General features: G+C 44.9%; 5 protein-coding genes across 5 annotated transcripts; 4 read left to right on the top strand and 1 right to left on the bottom strand.

Moving 5' to 3' along the window:
- Window positions 1–590: 590 nt before the first annotated feature.
- On the top strand, window positions 591–2,353 carry LACBIDRAFT_296860 (uncharacterized protein; the record flags this gene model as incomplete). The annotated part of the gene is made up of 4 exons (XM_001880761.1): window positions 591–1,067; window positions 1,122–1,719; window positions 1,772–2,143; window positions 2,202–2,353. The coding sequence occupies 4 exons, from the start codon at window positions 591–593 to the stop codon at window positions 2,351–2,353; spliced, it is 1,599 nt and encodes a 532-aa protein (XP_001880796.1).
- An 8,191-nt stretch (window positions 2,354–10,544) lies between these two features.
- LACBIDRAFT_296857 (uncharacterized protein) lies at window positions 10,545–11,369 on the top strand (the record flags this gene model as incomplete). Its single annotated transcript, XM_001880760.1, has 6 exons — window positions 10,545–10,643; window positions 10,707–10,728; window positions 10,779–10,925; window positions 10,976–11,037; window positions 11,092–11,171; window positions 11,232–11,369. Exons 2-6 carry the CDS (start codon window positions 10,718–10,720, stop codon window positions 11,367–11,369), a joined length of 438 nt encoding a protein of 145 aa, XP_001880795.1. The 5' UTR covers window positions 10,545–10,643; window positions 10,707–10,717.
- Window positions 11,354–11,813, top strand: LACBIDRAFT_296856 (uncharacterized protein; the record flags this gene model as incomplete). The annotated part of the gene is made up of 1 exon (XM_001880759.1): window positions 11,354–11,813. The coding sequence occupies exon 1, from the start codon at window positions 11,433–11,435 to the stop codon at window positions 11,811–11,813; it is 381 nt and encodes a 126-aa protein (XP_001880794.1). The 5' UTR covers window positions 11,354–11,432.
- Window positions 11,814–13,712: 1,899 nt separating this feature from the next.
- LACBIDRAFT_326710 (uncharacterized protein) lies at window positions 13,713–15,482 on the top strand (the record flags this gene model as incomplete). The annotated part of the gene is made up of 7 exons (XM_001880758.1): window positions 13,713–13,746; window positions 14,008–14,110; window positions 14,166–14,316; window positions 14,611–14,887; window positions 14,955–15,295; window positions 15,405–15,410; window positions 15,459–15,482. 7 exons carry the CDS (start codon window positions 13,713–13,715, stop codon window positions 15,480–15,482), a joined length of 936 nt encoding a protein of 311 aa, XP_001880793.1.
- Window positions 15,483–16,739: 1,257 nt separating this feature from the next.
- Window positions 16,740–17,988, bottom strand: LACBIDRAFT_326709 (uncharacterized protein; the record flags this gene model as incomplete). The annotated part of the gene is made up of 4 exons (XM_001880534.1): window positions 16,740–16,866; window positions 16,923–17,607; window positions 17,748–17,885; window positions 17,952–17,988. The coding sequence occupies 4 exons, from the start codon at window positions 17,986–17,988 to the stop codon at window positions 16,740–16,742; spliced, it is 987 nt and encodes a 328-aa protein (XP_001880569.1).
- Between the last annotated feature and the right edge of the window lie 259 nt (window positions 17,989–18,247).

The raw sequence follows: 18,247 nt of genomic DNA, 5'->3' as shown, positions 1-18,247 counted from the left end.
AGTTGCCGGTTGCCTCATTTCGAAAATCTTTTAAAACCGTTCAAAGACCGATTTTAATCGGTTGCAACCGGTTAAACGGTCACGTGCGTTACATAGCCTTGTAACCACGTTTATTGCCGTTTATTGGGTTTTTGTTTCATCAAAAACGGTTAAGAATTGAGAAAGATATAACCAAATCCATATTTTACCCAAGTCTCTAGGAGATGTAATTCAGTTTCAGTCATAGCTATGTCAAATCTTCATTAAATCTCTTGAAAATTGGTAGAATGACGGGTATTTATATGCTTTACTATTTTATATAACCCGTTTATTTTTCAGAGTAATAATGGTTGAGATACAAATGGTTTATATTGATATAATAAATTATATGCAAAAAAAACCGGTCTGGATCGGTCTGAACCGGTATCATGGACCGCAAAAGACCGGTCCTAGGTGGTTCGGTTCGGTTCCCTCAATATCTGGGTCAGTCCTGGACCGGTTGCGGTCCACGGTTGCGCGTTTTTGGGGCAAAAAACCGGACTGAACTGAACCTTTAAACACTAAATGTACCATCTGATGGACAACCGGCTGAAGACTCATATGAACCTGGCATGAAGGTCCCTGTCTCAGCTTTGGAGGGATGCCTGGCCTCCTTTATTGCAGCAGATGAGAGAAGAACTAAAGCCAGCACACAGTTCTTTGCAGATACAGGTCTTATGGCCATGCTGTGTCGTCATGACCATGTTCTCTGGCTAGTAAACATGACTACTGCTGGAGAACGCCAATACTATGCTCTGGTATTGATAAAAATGCTATTTATGAATTTGCCTTTATCAATGACAGTTGGAATTTTGTATGACATTGGATGCCAGTTGGAGAGATGTTGCCAAATCTGGGGGTTTCTGGAGGAATTCATGGCAAGAATCCTTTTTGCACTTGTGGTTTTCCATGCATATGGTCACCAGTGGCCCTGCCAACTTGTTTATCATCCTCATAAATGTGAAGGGTTTGGCCTCTCAGATGGTGAGGGTTGTGAACGTTTCTGGAGTGCTATCAAGTTATTAATCCCTTCAATGCGTGTGGCAGGGGTAAGTGTCCATCTCATATATATGTGAAGATAATCTGATAATTGAGCCAAATAGTTCTATCATTGGCTGTTTACCATTGATACTCAGGTCAAGCATCTGGATAAAAAGTCTTTCGATATGATGGGTAAATGGCTTCAACGCAAATGGTTGACTTGCTTGGAAAGAAAAATTGAGGCTGAAGAAATTCTCAATGAACTGGGGTTTGAAATTTCTTTGCTTGAAAATGAATGGAAGCAGCAAGTGGCTGCACAGACCAAGCCCTTGGCACAACAATCAAAGAATATTGCAATTATTGCAATTAAGGAAATTTTGGCATTATATACTGCAAAGAAAAGTTTTGCAACAGAGTTGGGAGGGCTTGATGACCAGCTAATTTCAGGGGCCTATGAGGATGATATGTCAGTGGAAGATGTTTTGGCTGCATGTAAAGCAATCATGAAGAAGCAAGGTGTGATTGATGCAAATATAAAGACAAAGAAGAAAAGGCTTGGGGTGAAAGATCAGGATGATTTGAGAAAGTTGATGGGTAATAAGTTTCTTCAATTGAAACTTAATGCCAGGGCACTTAAGCAAAGACTCAGAGATCATTTGAGAAATCGTAAATTTGAATTGGAAAGGTTAGAGAGAGCATATCAACAAACAACTTCCAATGGTAAGTTTTCTAACACAGACCAGTCAATGTTTGTTGACTTATATTCTAATAGAGACTAAATTACATTCACATGTCCAGAAACAAATTAATAGGCAGCAACCAACAATTGCTAGATTGGCAAAGAAGTACAATGACATGTGCTATGATATGACAAAGCAAATCCAGGAGGGAAAGGCCTCTGGTAATTCTATAGCCCCAGTGCCAATAAATCAAGAGCATTTATTTGCTCTGGATGTGGATGAGCATGAAAGTGAGATTATACCTGGCTGGCTTGGGAATGAGAACATTTGTGAAGGAATCACAGCAATGTTGATAGCCAAGAGATGTGCTGAAGAGATGGCTAGAATCAAACAAGAGCGAACAGCCTTGCAGGAGTGGTCAAGGGAGGAGTGGGAAGCTATCAATATGGCCATTGTTATGTGTGGTAAGCTTGTTTTGATTTGTTTTTAGGGTGTCTCTAACTGTAGTGTTATTTGTTACAGAGGATGAAGACATTGAGCATCAGTTGGTTATCAGAAAGTCAAGACATTTGAGTTTGTGTGCACAGTGGAGGGAACAGGTGTCTTTGATTCCTGACACATATCCAATGTTGAAAGGATGGGGACCTGATATCAAGGATATGGATAGTGTTTGAAAGTCTGGTTCGGTCCGGTTTTTTGATGCCCAGGGGCGTTAACCGTAACCGTAACCGGTCTGCCTTTTCCCCAGAAGTCAAAAGACCAGACCGGACCGCAAAAAGACTGCAGACCGCGGTTTTTTGCGGTCTATAGACCGGTTTCAGTCTGCATCAGTTTTAACCGGTTTATGACCGGTCTTTAGGCCAATATCTTAAAATTATGAATCGGTAAATTTATTAACATCTCTAATAGCTTCAAAACGAGCCCAAGAACGTTAAATTCCGTTAGGTATTGGTGCTTCTATAAAATAAGTCTGGTACATCTATTATTCCCAAAAGTAATTTACATTTTAATTCATATCTCTCTCGTTTTTTTACCAAATCGTACGTTCTTGGGTGCGTTTTAAAGGGTATTTAAGGGGCTACAAAAAACCGGTCCAAACCGGTCAAGACCGGTTCACGTTAACCGGTCTTTTTGCGGTCTTTACATTTCAAAAATAAAAGACCGTAACCACAGGTCCGGTCTTTTGCGGTCTTGGTCCGGTCTGGTTACGGTCTTTTTCCAGTCACGAGACCAGACTTCCAAACACTAGATATGGAGACTGCATTGATGGGTTTGTCACAAGAAAATGTTGATGAAGAGGGAAGTGATGATGAACAGTTAAATTGCACATATAATGTTGAAGAAGTGGACAACAACAATGTTATAGAAGCGACAGAATCAATGGCAGTGTCAGATGCATTCAGAGTATCAGATAATGGGCTGGCCTTTGGGAGATGGGAGAGTGAAGATTTGTGGGAGGATCTGGAGGATGATGAGGATGATATCTTGGATGTTGGAACATCTCGAAAGAGGTCAAGGCAGAAGTATTATAGGTAGGTTTGGTGGGAAAAAGGTTGGAATGAAGTTTTCATGGGATGATACAATTTGAGGCTTGGTTATGTTTTGAAATAACAATAAAATTCAATTAGCTAGCTGGTAGGAAATGACAAGTACAATTAGTAGTTAGTTCATATCATTGTAGACTGGTACAATTGCGAATGGATATCTCTAGTTGGCAGGAGTGTTTAAGTTAGATGTGTATCAAGAGTGTGGCATGACACTGGGATACCATTCCATTTTATATGATAGTTCTTGCATGACACTGCCATGGTATGGTATGGTATGAGGCTGCAATACCAGGGTATGGTATGAGGTGGCAATACCATGGTATGGTATGAGGTGGCAATACCATGGTATGGTATGAGGTGGCAATACCAGGGTATGGTATGACATTGCAATACCAGGGTATGGTATGAATGGTTGTGGTATGATATCATGGTATGATATCATCATACCACATGTGATATGAATAAGGCTGAACATAGTATCATGGTTTTTGGAAGTCATAACCAACAAGAGCTTCCTTAATCTGTAGCCCTGGCTCTCCAATTGACAAGACTTTGGATTGGGTAGAATCACTCAGCTTTATTGGATTGGACAAAATATTTTTATAATGAAGACTTTGGCCAAACACTAAGGATGACAATACTTAATTCCATTATATGTAGTTTTTAAATGAACATTGGGTAAATATATACACATACTTCTTTGACAGCAACAGCATTGCACTTTTTGAATCCAAATTGCATGCTTTTGAAATGAATTATATGTGAAGTGGTACTCAATGTAGTTGATTGGTTGAAGTGCATATTTCAGCCTAGGCTGTTGGATAATAATTTGGCTCAAGTCCATGCTTTGCCAATGGATTGTATCATGCATAGTTCAGGACTGATTGCCAATACACAAAATGTCTTCTTTTCTTTGCTTCTCAAATACCACACCATCACAATACTGCATCTATTGTGATGATTATTGTTCTAATTGAATGGACTGGGAAAGATATGTATCAATAAAAGGCTTTTGATGCATGGAAAAAGCTGGGATAAAGCTCATTTGAACTGATTTTCCAATGATGGATTTGACTATATAGCCTCCTTTTGTATTTTAATATCTCAGGAAAAACCTGAAGAACCCTCCCACAAAAAATGGCACCCAACGGACCAGTATTGCAGCCTGCAGAAATAATTTATATATTCTGAAAAAGGACCCCAGACACCCTGTGACAGCTTTGGTATGATGGTATGGTATGGTATGGTATGAGATCATTTGGTATGGTATGAGATGACATGGTATGGTATGGTAACATGGTATTGGTATGAGTGGGATATGGTATGGGTTTTCCATTCCATGGTACCATAGTATTGGTATTGAGCTCATATACCACCCTGGAATGGGTACCTTAAATCAAGGAATTGATGTACCTCATAGGTACCCAAAAATGGGTGACTGAAGTGCATTAATCCCTTCCATGGAATCCATATGGTCTGTTCCATGGAATCCAGGATGGATATGCCCCATTCCATGTGGAATCCATTGGAATCCATATGGAATGCTGCTGGAATCCATATAGAATCCATGATGTCTCTGGAATAAAAAATTGGCTTGTGCTTCAGCCAAAATTAATTCTATGGATTCCATCTGGAATTTAAGGGGGATTCCACATGGATTATACCAGGGAAGGTAAAGACCTCAGTAACAGTAATAAAATAAACAAACAAATAGCCAGATTTCTTTGCATTCTGGTCTCTACTCCAAAATGCCTGAATTCCACTGGAATAATAAAATGCCAGAATGAAAAAAATAGCAACCCTTCCTGCCAATTTCATTCCACTGAAATGACCAGATTCCAGCAGGAATTAGAGGGGCACTGATAAGACCTCCAAAAAGAAGAAGATAATAAAATATGCATACAAGTCTGAAATAAAATCCTAAGTCAAATTCCTTCAAATTGAAGCTAAAGGGAAAGAATCTGCCAGTGATGATGTCATCTGACAAAGGTGTTTGAAGCAAGATGCCAGAGATCACATCATTTGACTGGCGAGCTTTTGCACAGCCACCAATGATGTTGAAATGAAGTTTCCTGACAAAATAAAACTTTGCACTAACTCTTGACTCTTTAGTAACAAGCTTGGGATGAATAGAAAATGAATGAAAATGAATGAAAAACTTAAAACAATGGTACAGGGCCAAAATAACAAAGGCTCCATGAGCAGAACATGATCCACTTCTACAACAACCTCAGTTCAAGACTTGAGAACTCAAGATGCATTGACATCAATCCCTCAAGGAAAATATTTCTCAGATGTAAGTTGCACCAAATTTTGATGCTGTATCCCAGTCAAGTAACCTGTGACTGTGTCATTGAGTTGTGTTGATGCTGTTTCAACCAAAAACCTTAGTTTGCAATAACTAGGTAAAATAATCATTTTAAAGCCCTAGATTGTGTAGTGTAAATACTCCATCAGATTTTGTACAATTCAGTTTTTGAGAAGCCAATGTATGAGGGATGTTATTCAGTCAATACAAATGTTTGTGTCATTGAACAGTTGATGACTGTATCAGCAAAGCTGACTTTGAAGAGTTACTAGAACTTTGATCACAAGTTACATAAAGATTTGATGTTTACATTATGTACCTGTAGGTGATAATGGAGAAGAGTTTGTATATTACATACCAGTTGAATGGTAAGATGAAATATACATAGTCATAATTGTAGAGTACATGATCAGTGGCTCAAAGATTAATAGGACCCATTGGGGTTACTTCAGACAATCTACATGCCCTTCACAATCAACTGAATGATATGGTGGTAGAGATTTCATACCTGCACATTAGGTTTTCTTGCTTGGCCTTTCATCATCAATGGCATTCTCTGCTTTTCGTTTCTCTGAGGCTTTTGGAGGGGGTGTGATCATTGTGGGGCATGTGCATAATTTATGACTTGATGAACCTTCTGCAATTGCTTGGGGAAAAGTAGAGAATGGGATGTCTGAAGAGGTGCTGGAAGTAAGCAGAGTTTTAAACAGATTACTGTATGTGGATCCAAGATTGTCAATGGCTGATATTGTGGCTGGGTGTTCTTCACCAAGAATTTCATTTCTGGCATCTGGAACTTGGGACTCCAGCTTCTCTGCTTCTATGTATTTTCCCAGATGACTGTATGTGAATGCTAGATTTGTCATAGCCAAGACTGTATCTGGGTGTTCTTCACCAAGAATTTTATTTCTGGCATGCAAAACCTGGATCTGCAGCTTCTCTGCTTTTGTGTATCTTCCCAGTTTACTGTATGTAGATGCAAGCCCTGCTTTTGCCGATATTGTATCTGGGTGTTCTTCTCCAAGAATTTTGTTTCTGGCATGCAACACTTGGATATTCAGTTTCTCAGCTTGTGTGTATTTTCCCATAGCTCTGTATGTAGATGCAAGATTTGCTGTAGCACTGATTATATCTGGGTGTTCTTCTCCAAGAATTTTCTTTCTGGCATGCAGAACTTGGATGTGCAGCTTCTCTGCTTCTGTGTATTTCCCCAGGTGTCTGTATGTAGATGCAAGATTTGCTGTAGCTATGATTGTATCTGGGTGTTCTTCTCCAAAAATTTTGTTTCTGGAATGCAGGACTTGAATTTCCAGCTTCTCTGCTTCTGTGTATTTTCCCAGCTCTGTATATGTAGTATGCAAGATTTGCTGTAGCAAATATTGTATGTGGGTGTTCTTCTCCAAGAATCTCATTTCTGGCATGCAGAACTTGGATCTGCAGCTTCTCTGCTTCTGTGTATTTTCCCAAATGTCTGTATGTAGATGCAAGATTTGCTGTAGCTAAAATTGTAGCTGGGTGATGTTCTCCAAAAATTTTGTGTCTGGCATGCAGAACTTCAATCTCCAGCTTCTCTGCTTCTCTGTATCTTCCCAGATCTCTGTATGTAGTTGCAAGATTTGCTGTAGCTAAAATTGTATGTGGGTGTTCTTCTCCAAAAAATTTTGTTCTGGCATGCAAAACTTGGATCTGCAGCTTCTCTATCTCTGCATAGTTTCCCAGACCACTGTACGTACATGCAAGATTTGATGTAGCTAATATTGTATGTGGGTGTTCTTCTCCAAGAATTTTCTTTCTGGCATCCAGAACTTTGATCTCCAGCTTCTCTGCTTCTCTGTATTTCCCTGGCCACTGTATGTAGATGCAAGATTTGCTGTAGCTAAAATTGTATGTGGGTGTTCTTCTCCAAGAATTTTATTTCTGGCATGCAAAACTTGGATCTGCAGCTTCTCTGCTTCTGTGTATTTCCCAGAGCACTGTATGTAGATGCAAGATTTGCCTGTAGCTAAGATTGTATGTGGGTGTTCTTCTCCAAGAATTTTGATTCTGGCATGCAAAACTTGGATCTGCAGCTTCTCTGCTTCTGTATATTTCCCAGACCACTGTATGTACATGCAAGATTTGCTGTAGCTAATATTGTATGTGGGTGTTCTTCTCCAAGAATTTTGATTCTGGCATGCAAAACTTGGATCTGCAGCTTCTCTGCTTCTATGTATTGTTCCCGGCCACTGTATGTACATGCAAGATTTGCTGTAGCTAATATTGTATGTGGGTGTTCTTCTCCAAGAATTTTGTTTCTGGCATCCAAAACTTGGATCTCCAGCTTCTCTGCTTCTCTGTATTTTCCCAGGTCTCTGTATGTAGATGCAAGATTTGCTGTGGCTATGATTGTATGTGGGTGTTCTTCTCCAAGATTTTTTTTTCTGGCATGCAAAACTTGGATCTGCAGCTTCTCTGCTTCTGTGTATTTTCGCAGAGCACTGTATGTAGTTGCAAGATTTGCTGTAGCTAATATTGTATGTGGGTGTTCTTCTCCAAGAATTTTGATTCTGGCATGCAAAACTTGGATCTGCAGCTTCTCTGCTTCTGTGTATTTTCCCACATCACTGTATGTACATGCAAGATTTGCTGTAGATGTGATTGTATGTGGGTGTTCTTCTCCAAATTTTTTTTTCCTAGCCTGCAAAACTTGGATCTGCAGCTTCTCTGCTTCTCTGTATTTTCCCAGCGCCCCATATGTATCTGCAAGATTTGCTGTAGCTAAGATTGTATGTGGGTGTTCTTTTCCAAGAATGTTGTTTCTGGCATGCAAAACTTGGACCTGCAGCTTCTCTGCATCTATGTATTTACCCAGATTACTGTATGTGCATGCAAGTTCTGCCTTAGCTGATATTGTATGTAGGTGTTCTTCTCCAAAGATTTTGTTTCTGGCATTCAGAACTTGGACCTCCAGCTTCTCTGCTTCACTTGGATATCCCTGCTCTCTCAATACCCCACCAAACTTTTCATATGCATCATCAAAGTACTTGTTGTTATGCTGTACACTTTTTCTGATATGTGTTACCAATGTCCTCCTAAAACCATATGACTGACTCTGATAATTTTTGAGAGAAGCAGATAATGTTGCAAATGCCATTAAGGAGCATCTTTCCTTTTCATCCACACTCATCCTGTCTCTACCCCATGCATTGACCAGTGGGTGCATACTATGCACACTACCAGATGTATCTTTCATGATCAAGGAGAAAGACAGTAAGACTCGGACTCCCTCTTTGAAAATAAAATTATCCCAAGGACCATCCTCTTTCAGTGATAGCAATTTGTCATTTAGGACAGAATGTACAAGTGGTAAGTCAGGGTGAGACAGCATTTGATCTTTTTGTGTAGCAGCATAGGAAAATATTTCTTCACTGATACCCTCATGATGCAGAAATGGAAACAATCCCAGTAGAAATAATGCACTGTTAGCTGCTCTGGCCTTGTGGATATCATGAGATCCAGCCCTCCTTTGGATTTCCTCATATGATAACTCCCAAGTTCCATAGACACTTTTGTTATATTTAGATGCTCCTGTGAACTCTGAATGTGATAACAATGTCTCTCGGTGATGGTGATATTTATCAAGGTAGTCTCCAATGTTACAAGCTCCAGAACCAATGAATGCACCAGCCTGATCAACAGCAAGAGGTAAGCAACAAAGCTCTTTTACAATCTTAGAAGCTTCTGCTTTTAAATCCATGCTGGAAGTACTCAAACAGCTAGCTTTCAGAAGTAATACAATAGCTTCCCTTTCTTCCAACTGTGTCACCTCAAGAGAGTTCTCTGATGAAGTCAAACATTGCATGCTAGCATTGCGACTAGTAATCAGAATGTTTCCCCTTCTACCAGGTGGAAAATATTCCTCTAGCTCAGCAGGAGATAGAATATCAGCATTATCAAAGACCATTAGATAGTTCTCATTCAAAGAGCCAATCCAGTGCAGAGCAGATTCAGGTGACTCATGCAGTATCAAAGCCTTAGCTTCAGGAAGAAGACAAATGCCCTTAAGTCCCTGTAGAATACTGCCAGCAGAAGATGCATCAATCCAGAAAACAGTAGAAAACCTGCAGGAAGAAAACTTTCAGCAACAAAGGTCAGGCATATGTGTTAATGAGCTCACTGCTCAGGCATTTCCTCAATAAACTTCAAGCAAATTTGAGTTTTTCCGATACCCCCCATTCCATGCAGTAGAAAGTACTTTCTCTTCTCAAAGCCCTCATTAGAAAAATGTTCCTGGAGTTTCACAACAATCTCCATGCGGCCTGTGAACCGAGTGCTCGGGTTTGGCACAAGGGGCATTACTGCATCGGATATCGCTCGATCGCCAAGGTTGTTATTGATGGTAATCTGCGAGAAATCGAGGCCATCAGCTTGCTCTACGAGAACCCGAAGTTCCACGCACGATTCTGGCTGCGTTGATTGTGCCGCTCACGACAAAGTCATGAGCGCCCGGGAAAATATTCGTTCCGCTCATACTGAGGTGGAGAAGACGCTTGTAGATGGAAGGAATCTGAAGGGGCGAAGGAAAGAGACGAGTGCCTGACGCCTCCACACAAACGGCTTTCAATCCCAGCCTGATCCGGACGACGGTATTGCGTAAGATGACGGTGTTGTACTTCTCAGTGGGAGTTCCTCTTTGTCTCGGTCCTTGTAGTCCCAATGACCACACGTTCCTCCCCAGAAGTTGAGAATCCCAACCAATTTATTACTTAGCCGCGCCACCGTTGCTTTTCCCTGTGCTATTGGCAGACTTGTTGAAGAAGGCGGCCTGGTGGGTGTTCTTTTATTACTTGTCTCCACCCCTCTAGTATGTTCCTTTTCATTTGGTATTGGTTTCTCTATGTTCCTAGCAATGAACCCGAACTGACTATGTGCCAAGCTACATGCCGCTCCTCCGAGTTTCGGAAATTCAAGTTTCTCTATCTGCTTGGCTGTCCATCTTGAAGAACACTTTCTTTTCTACTTATCGTATTGACGGCGCTCGCTGACCGCGCCGACGATGTACGACGACTCTTCGCTTGTCAACAAGCTGGATTCGGCGGTGCCAGCGCCATTGGCTGAGTTCGATGCTTTCCCCAAGCTTCTGTCAGATGAGCTATACCGGGAGTTAACATTGTATTTAGACCGTGCTTGACATTGGACAAGCGATGGCGCACAAGTGAGTTCTTTTCCTACAGTCTCCAACCGTCTTAACTGATCAATGTTAAGGGAACACTCTGGAAACTTTGTCTGCCCGTCAAGTCATTCCACAATCCTGGAAATCCCGCGGTTTGTGCGCCAATTTGTTCCGAAGAAACAAGTGCAACTTCAAGCCAACGTCCACACGGCAACGAGTGTAGAGTCTGGGGTTCTCTTGCTTCTAATCCCATTCCTTGGGACTTTCCCTGACTTATGACGAACGAAAGCCAATCTTCACATCACTCTCTCGGCCATGGTTATGCCAGCTATGAACATGTAGACCATGAGCGTACGTCCTTCCCCCTTCCCCAACATCCAGGCTTACGTTGCCCTTAGAGATGAGCCTCTTTCACATCACAGTCTTCTTCCATTTCCCCGACATCACCCAATTATTGTAGAACTCTTTCGAGTCCACAGACGAACGTAGGTACCAGTTCACTTCCCAATACCCCACCTAACATCCCTCCAAAACAGGTTTCGTAGCATATCAATACTTCTTACTCGTCGTCCTGGCAACCTACATCGCCCTTTTACACCCGCATAATGCAGCATAACCAAGGCGCCCCAGGCATCTTCTTCAAATTCGATTCAGACCCGCTTGCAATAACACAACACCAATGAACCACAACCTTTCTTCAAGTCCTCATCCGCTGCATCGGCGTCATAGGGGGAGTTTTCGTCTGCATGGGGTACGCCGTTCCGAATAGCCACGCGCGCAGTAAAAGTAGTGAGCGGCAGACCAAACGCCAGGGATCGCCGCCAGAGTGGGACTCAGATCGAAATGGGGCGGGGGCGAACTGCCCAAGAGCGGGAAGATGGTTCCTCAAGGGAGTGGCTGGGTTTTGGAAGGCTCAAGCATGCTGCCGTATGCTAGTTATGCCGATACGCCGTTTACGGGTGGGTTCCCTACCCCTGCTCCTCAGGGCGTCCCGTCCCCTTTTGCGGGCTCGTCATATTTGCACCTCGTTCTTCCACCCCCACATCATGTATGGTTACAATGGACAAGACGACTCCAATGCAAAGATGAACATACCTCGACGCCCTACAAATATACAAAGTTTATGACTTTTCTTGAATAGCGCTGCCCGGACCTGGTTCAAGACCCAATTTGGGGGACCCCACCCCCTCTTCGATAGAAGTAGGCGGTACGCGCTTCGGCTTCCTTCAACACCTTGCTCCCCAGTTCTCTGCCCCTTTCTGTGACAAGCCAACGAGCGAAGCGAATAGGATGCGACGAACAGCAAACACTGCACCTCTTCATTGTGCTCCTCGTGTTTCTTGTGGGTATACACCACCAGCAATGGCGGCAACCCCTGCAGCCGAACCACCAGCGATCTATGACGCGATGTGAGTTTGACCCAACACATCTGTGGTTTGTTTGTCACCCGCCTCAAACGACTTCCTGTTCTTTTCATCATCTGAACAACCTTTCTTCTCTTCGGCGTCGAGTGCCTCTGTCTTACGATGGGTTCTGATCCTGTTTTCCTCCAACCCGTCAATCGTAGCTGGCCATGGAGCAGGGATAGGGCTTGGGCACCCTTCGGCACTGGGGGGTATACGTGCTTGGGCCTACCGTCAAGGTCGACGTCGGGTGGTGCGACTGCGATGGGCATGGGAAGGCTTTCCGCCTACCCCGCAATTGGTACCAGTGGAAATGGGTGGGGATGTGAGCCATCCACCGAGGAGACCGACGCCTGTTGGGCCTAAGAAGGGTGATTGGGGAAGAGCGGCTGATATTGGATGCCATCTGTACATATAACTATTAGGCTCCTTGTTGCTTTGAAGATCCTTATTGAAAAGCCTCATAGGCAAAAACATTAAAACAACATGTATGCACACACACAACACTTGAACGAACGAAAAACAAAAGCAGAAAACACTGAGAAAAACACAACCCGACACCCACTCAAAAACTTGCCTCCTCACTCACACCAACACCAACATCAATCCTCAATTCCAATCATCCTCCTAACCAACAAATCCAGCTTCCTCGTCCTCAACAATCCCTCCAACCTCAACACCATCTCATCCCTCGTCCCACCCACCACAATCGCCGGATTCCTCTCCGCATGAGCAGATAAATTACGTCGAAGCGCAGCGCACGATAAGGCGCTGCACGCCTCTGGGTCGGTTATCAACGGGGAGGAAGGGTGCAGGAGGTACTATCTTTCAAACAATCCAATCAGCATCAAAACGGTGCGAAGAAGGAAAAACTCATACTGTCAATATAATCCTCGCACCCCCACGGAACCTCAATATCCACAACCCACCCCTCCTCATCACCCTCTTTACCAACGTCCTCAACCCGTTCATATCGATGCTTGTATCTGCGATGGAGAGGTAACATAGCTTAGAGAGGAGGAGGATGGCGGGTACGGATGTACTGTCGATATCGGGGTTGGTGGCGAGTGTTAGTTGGGTTAGGGTGCGCTTGAGGGGGATGAGGAGGTATACACTGCGTGTAGGTAAGTAACGAGGGGGTCAGAGGGACGGGGGAGACTGACGCCTCGTTTCCTGTGCCTGTATTATTCAGAAAGAGAATGGAGAGCTTGGGGAGGTGGTGGATATGGATGAGGTCGAAATCGTGTACGCGTGTTCCGCTGAATGAAAGTTCAGTTAAGGAGAGGAAAGTGTTTGGAGAGCTGAATGCTGTTTGAATGAAGCGACGCAAGACGGAAAGGGAGTAAAGGGATAAGAGCATACCCAGGAAAAGGTCCTTGCCGCATAGATTGAGCCCATTTTCGTCAAAAAGGGAGTTTACGTGGGATATACGCTCCACGTCGGTGGTACGCAGAATGTCGAGGATGTGACGGAGTTGCCGCGGCGGGCCGTTCCTCTTTGACCTTGCACCATCGCCGGCACCCTCAAATGGCAACCCTCACAGACCTCCCTCACTCACTAGAATTAAGCAGGAGGATGACCTGGTCTACAGTTCAAGAGAAAAGCATCTTGCCTCTGACCGAAATGAGCAAACACCAGAACGGTCTCTTTTTCGATCGTAAGTACCTTCAATTGCTACTTGGGTTCTCTCAACGGTATTTTACGTGTGCTGCGGTCATGACACGCTTTACAGTCCTCGGTTTATACCTATAATGTGTCCATGCACCCTCTACGTCGACCATCCACCCATTACTTAATCCACTTCCGCTCACCACGGGATCTACGACGAAGAGATACCGCGAGGAACTGCCCAAGATCCTGATGTCAATGAACGGCGGTGGCCCGGGGGAAATAGAGGGAACGGTGATGTGGTACGCAGTGTCGCATGAAAAGGCCGAGGAGGATGACTTGGCACGTTCCGTGGCATCATGGGTAGATGATAAGTGGCGGAAATTTTCGTTGGATCGAATGAAGAGGCGAGGGTGAGTTGTTTTTCACGCGTTTTCTTCGTTGCCAGAATTAAAACTGTTGGAAGAGTACAGATACTATCACTACCTGGACCCGCTCCACCACCTCCACCTTTGGGATGGCCGAAGAAACGCAAGGACTATTCGTCCCCAGCCAGCTGTCCCTTTCTCACCTTCAAGGCAGTCTGGAAGATATTCATGGACAAACTGTCAATGTGGCAGTCAGTTGCCCGCATTGACTTATCAGGCAAGCTGTGCGATATAAAGGACGAACGAGACTGGGTGCAAATATTTCGCAAAGTCACTATCGAGTTGCAGTACGTTTCGTGTCCCCTAGCAAATCAATCTAAACTGATTTTGGGCCTCAAAATAAGGCGGTAATGTGCCACCCTCCGGTCCAAAGTCTTCGCGCAGCCCTTGTCAGATCGCGCATCGTCTTCAGCCACTGAACGATCCACCTCTGCTCAAACGGCTGACCCTCCCCAAATACTATCCCGCGCCCCATCTACTTCCAGACAACACGACCTCAAACCGCAGTAACACAACGAAAGCACACGCGGCGACATTTGCTCGTTCTCGCTCCCTGTCCATCTCTCTCGAGCAAGAACGAAGACACAAAGAACGCGCGGGGACCGGTGGGGGTCGATAAAAAACGTGTGTTCAACAGCGAGGTTAACATGTCGCGCGTGTTGAAGCACATGCCCAAGATGCAACGGACGGAGAGCAAGAAGGAGTTAGCGGTTGGGAAAGGAGAGGAGAAGGCGGTTGGGAAGACGACCGACCTCGAGGGACGTGGGTGCGGCTTTTGTGGAAGAAATGCCTGCTGAGCTGCGTGCGAGGCCTTCTTCGCTGTCTCAAGTGCAATGCCAGGTGGATTCACAATCGAAAGGGGGTCAACGACTGGCGGCTGGTCGGTCTACTTCGTCTTCATATTGGGCTAGGGACCTGTTCGGGTTTGGGAGGCCCAAGATGGGCAATTGGAAGACTCGGGCGATTCTCTCCAGAAGCGACTCGCCAATCACCAAAATTATGAAGATACTCTTCCCTCCAGCACGAGAGAAGATTCTCGTAGTTCGCGCCACCACGCCAAAGACATTCAGCGGGCGTAGCAAGGCAATCTTCAAAGCCTTGAAAGCCGAATTAGACACTATGCTGGTCCTCTTTTCGCATCTAGCGGGTGGGTCCTTCGTTGAGTGCCAAGTACGTTCTGCACTCGTGTTGGATTGTCAGATTTTCAGAACTCGGCATGTATAGTGTCTTTTTTCCTTTTTTTCTGGTGCTCATGCTCATTGAATTTGCTTCCTATCAGGTACAGGTACGTCAAGCGCCGATATGATGCCCACAAATCTACGGCTGGCCATAGGGGCTTATTGTCAACAAGCGATAGTATGTTATCTTTCCTTCGGCTTCTCGACATTTCATTGGTCATCTGGCGGTCTAGCCTCGAAATGCGAATGTATTTTTCCATGTTTCCCTGTGATAGACAGACGGGTAGAAGGATTGCACTATAATACAGAGATATACTAAGTATGCACAAGGAAACATTTATCAAAAACAATGTGTAAGTAACAGAACAAAATGATAAGTATTGAACGCCGCCAATGACTCAGGGAAAAAAAGAGGACTGTCCAAAAAGAATCTGAGGCAATAATGATAATGATGACACAAGAAGGATCCTAGTAAAACGGCGCCGAAAAGGAGAGATAAGATACCTACGGTAAGGACTGAAAGCCCAACTTGTCGATTCACTGGAACAGGTGCAGTTGGGTACGCCGGAGCTCATGAAATTATGCAGTACGCATGATTCCCTCTTCCGCCTGACTCTTTGTCAACGGGTATCGTGAACTTAGTGTTGTCCTCAACATCCGCAGAATAAGCGCTGTATGTTGTGAACGTGTCCATCGGTAGGTGTTGAAGCAACGGGAGATGCGTTAAGACATCAAGAGGGAGTGTACTGAGAGGCTTTGGCTCCTTTTACTCAAGTGTGTTCAGAGCGTCCGAGGTCTGGATTTGGGAACGCTGCTACTGGACACGTAGATTGTCCCGGTTGAACGAATGTCCTGTAGGTTGGCTGGGGGGACTAGCGGAGGAGCTGCAACTAGGCTATGCTTTTTGGGACCTTGGTGCGGGTGGGGATGGACTTTCCTGCAGCTGAAATTTGGCCGAGGTGTTCGACGGGGTGTTATGGAACAGCATGGTTTTTGTAACTGCGGTCCATCTTAGGAGAGGACTGTAGTCTCTAGCCTCGAGATGAGAAAACAGGCCCCCAGCCCTAAATGACGACGAAGCAGACCGTCCAGTCGCTTGTCGTTGACTCCCGGTTGTGAATTCAGCTGGAATTGCGCTTGAGACTGCGAAGAAGACCTCGCACGCGGTTCCTCCACCAAAGTCACATCCACGTCCCTCGAGCTCGTCTCCCCACGCGCCTTCTCCTTCCCTTGCCCAACCGCCACTCCTTGACCTCTGTACGCTGCATTCTCAGTTGGGGCTTGAACACCCGCGACATGCTAACCGCTCGTTTCAACACGCGTTTCTTATTAAATTCCACACTCCCCGCGCGTTCTTTCGCTCTTTTCGTTCCTGCTCGAGAGATGTGGACAGGGAACGAGAGCGAGCAAGTGTAGCCGCGTGTGGCTTCGTTGCGTTACTGCAGCCTGAGGCCGTGGAAAGTGACGGGAAATGCTAGATAGGACGCAAAATGGTTGGCGGTTTCAACGGGTCGTTCGGTGGCTGGGGAGTTGGCAGATTGGTCTGGTAGTACCGCCTTGTACCTGATTTGAGGCCCAAAATCAGTTTGGTATGATTTTTGAGGGGACACGAAACGTACTGAGCTTCGATAACGTCTTCGCGGAATATCTGCATCCAGTCGCGTTCGTCCGTTGTACCGCGCAACTTGCTTGACAAGCCAAACTGACGGCTAACTGTCACAGCGGCAGTTTGTCCATGAAGACTTCCAGATGGACTTCCAAGGTGAGAACAAGGACAGCTGGCCGTGGACGAACAGACCCTTTGCATTTCTTTCATGATTCCGAAGGTAGTGGAGGTGTTGGGCGAGTCCGCGTCCGGTCCTCCTCCTTTCATGCGACACCGCCTCTCGATTTCCCCCACGCCAACACCGTTCATCAGGATCTTGGGCAGCTCCTCGCGGAATTTCTTCGTCGTAGATCCTGTCGTGAGCAGAAGTGGGTCAAAAGCGCGTGTAAGGGATGGACGGTCGAGGTAGAGGGTGTGTGCACGCGTCACAGGGATGGACTGAGGAGGTGTAGAGGCATTATTGACTGTGAAGCGTGTCAGCACCGCAGCACACTTGAAATGAAGTAGATAGAACCTTAGGGAGCCGGTACGTTCGGAATCTTGTGTTTCTTCGTTTCGGTCAAAGGGGAAGAAGTCATTTGAGATGCTTTTCTCTTGAACCGTAGACCAAGTCACCCTTCTGCTTGTATGTAGAGGTCCGTGAGGTTGCCATTTGATTGTGCGACTGAGAGAGGGCAACTCCAGCACAAACGGAATTCCTAACAAACATCGTCGTGTTTGCCAACCGCTGTGCTCAACACGTGGAAGTATTGGGGGTCTCCGGGCGTCAGGTACTCGTTTCTTTCCTTCGCCCACTTCAGATTCCTTCCATCTACCAGTATCTTCTCCATCTCAGCACGAGCGAAACGAATATTTTTCCGGGCGCTCGTGACGTTGTCGTGAGCGGCACAATCTACGCAGCCAGCACCGTGTGTGAAATTGTCGGGTTTTTGTTCGTAGAGCAAGCTGATGGCCTGAATTTCTCGCAGATAAACATCTATAACAACTTAGCGATAGCTGATGCGGTAATCCCCCTTGTGCCAAACCCGAGCACTCGGTTCACAGGTCGAATGGAGATTATCAAAAAACTCAAGGAACATTTTTTCGCTAATTCCACGGATGGTGTTCAGAAAAGAAAGTACTTTCTACTGCATGGAATGGGAGGTATTGGAAAGACTCAAATTTGTTTGAAGTTTATTGAGGAAATGTCTGATGAGTGAGCACATTATCACATGTGCCTGATCTTTGTTGCTGAAGGCTGCTACCCCCAGATTTTATACTGTTTTCTGGATTGATGCATCTTCTGCTGGCAGCATTCTACAGGGGCTTAAGGGCATTTGTCTTCTTCCTGAAGCTAAG

This window comes from Laccaria bicolor, genomic scaffold (assembly GCF_000143565.1).
Source record: "Laccaria bicolor S238N-H82 LACBIscaffold_11 genomic scaffold, whole genome shotgun sequence".
NCBI classification, from domain to species: Eukaryota; Fungi; Basidiomycota; class Agaricomycetes; order Agaricales; family Hydnangiaceae; genus Laccaria; species Laccaria bicolor.
This window is presented reverse-complemented; position numbering and strand designations above follow the sequence as displayed.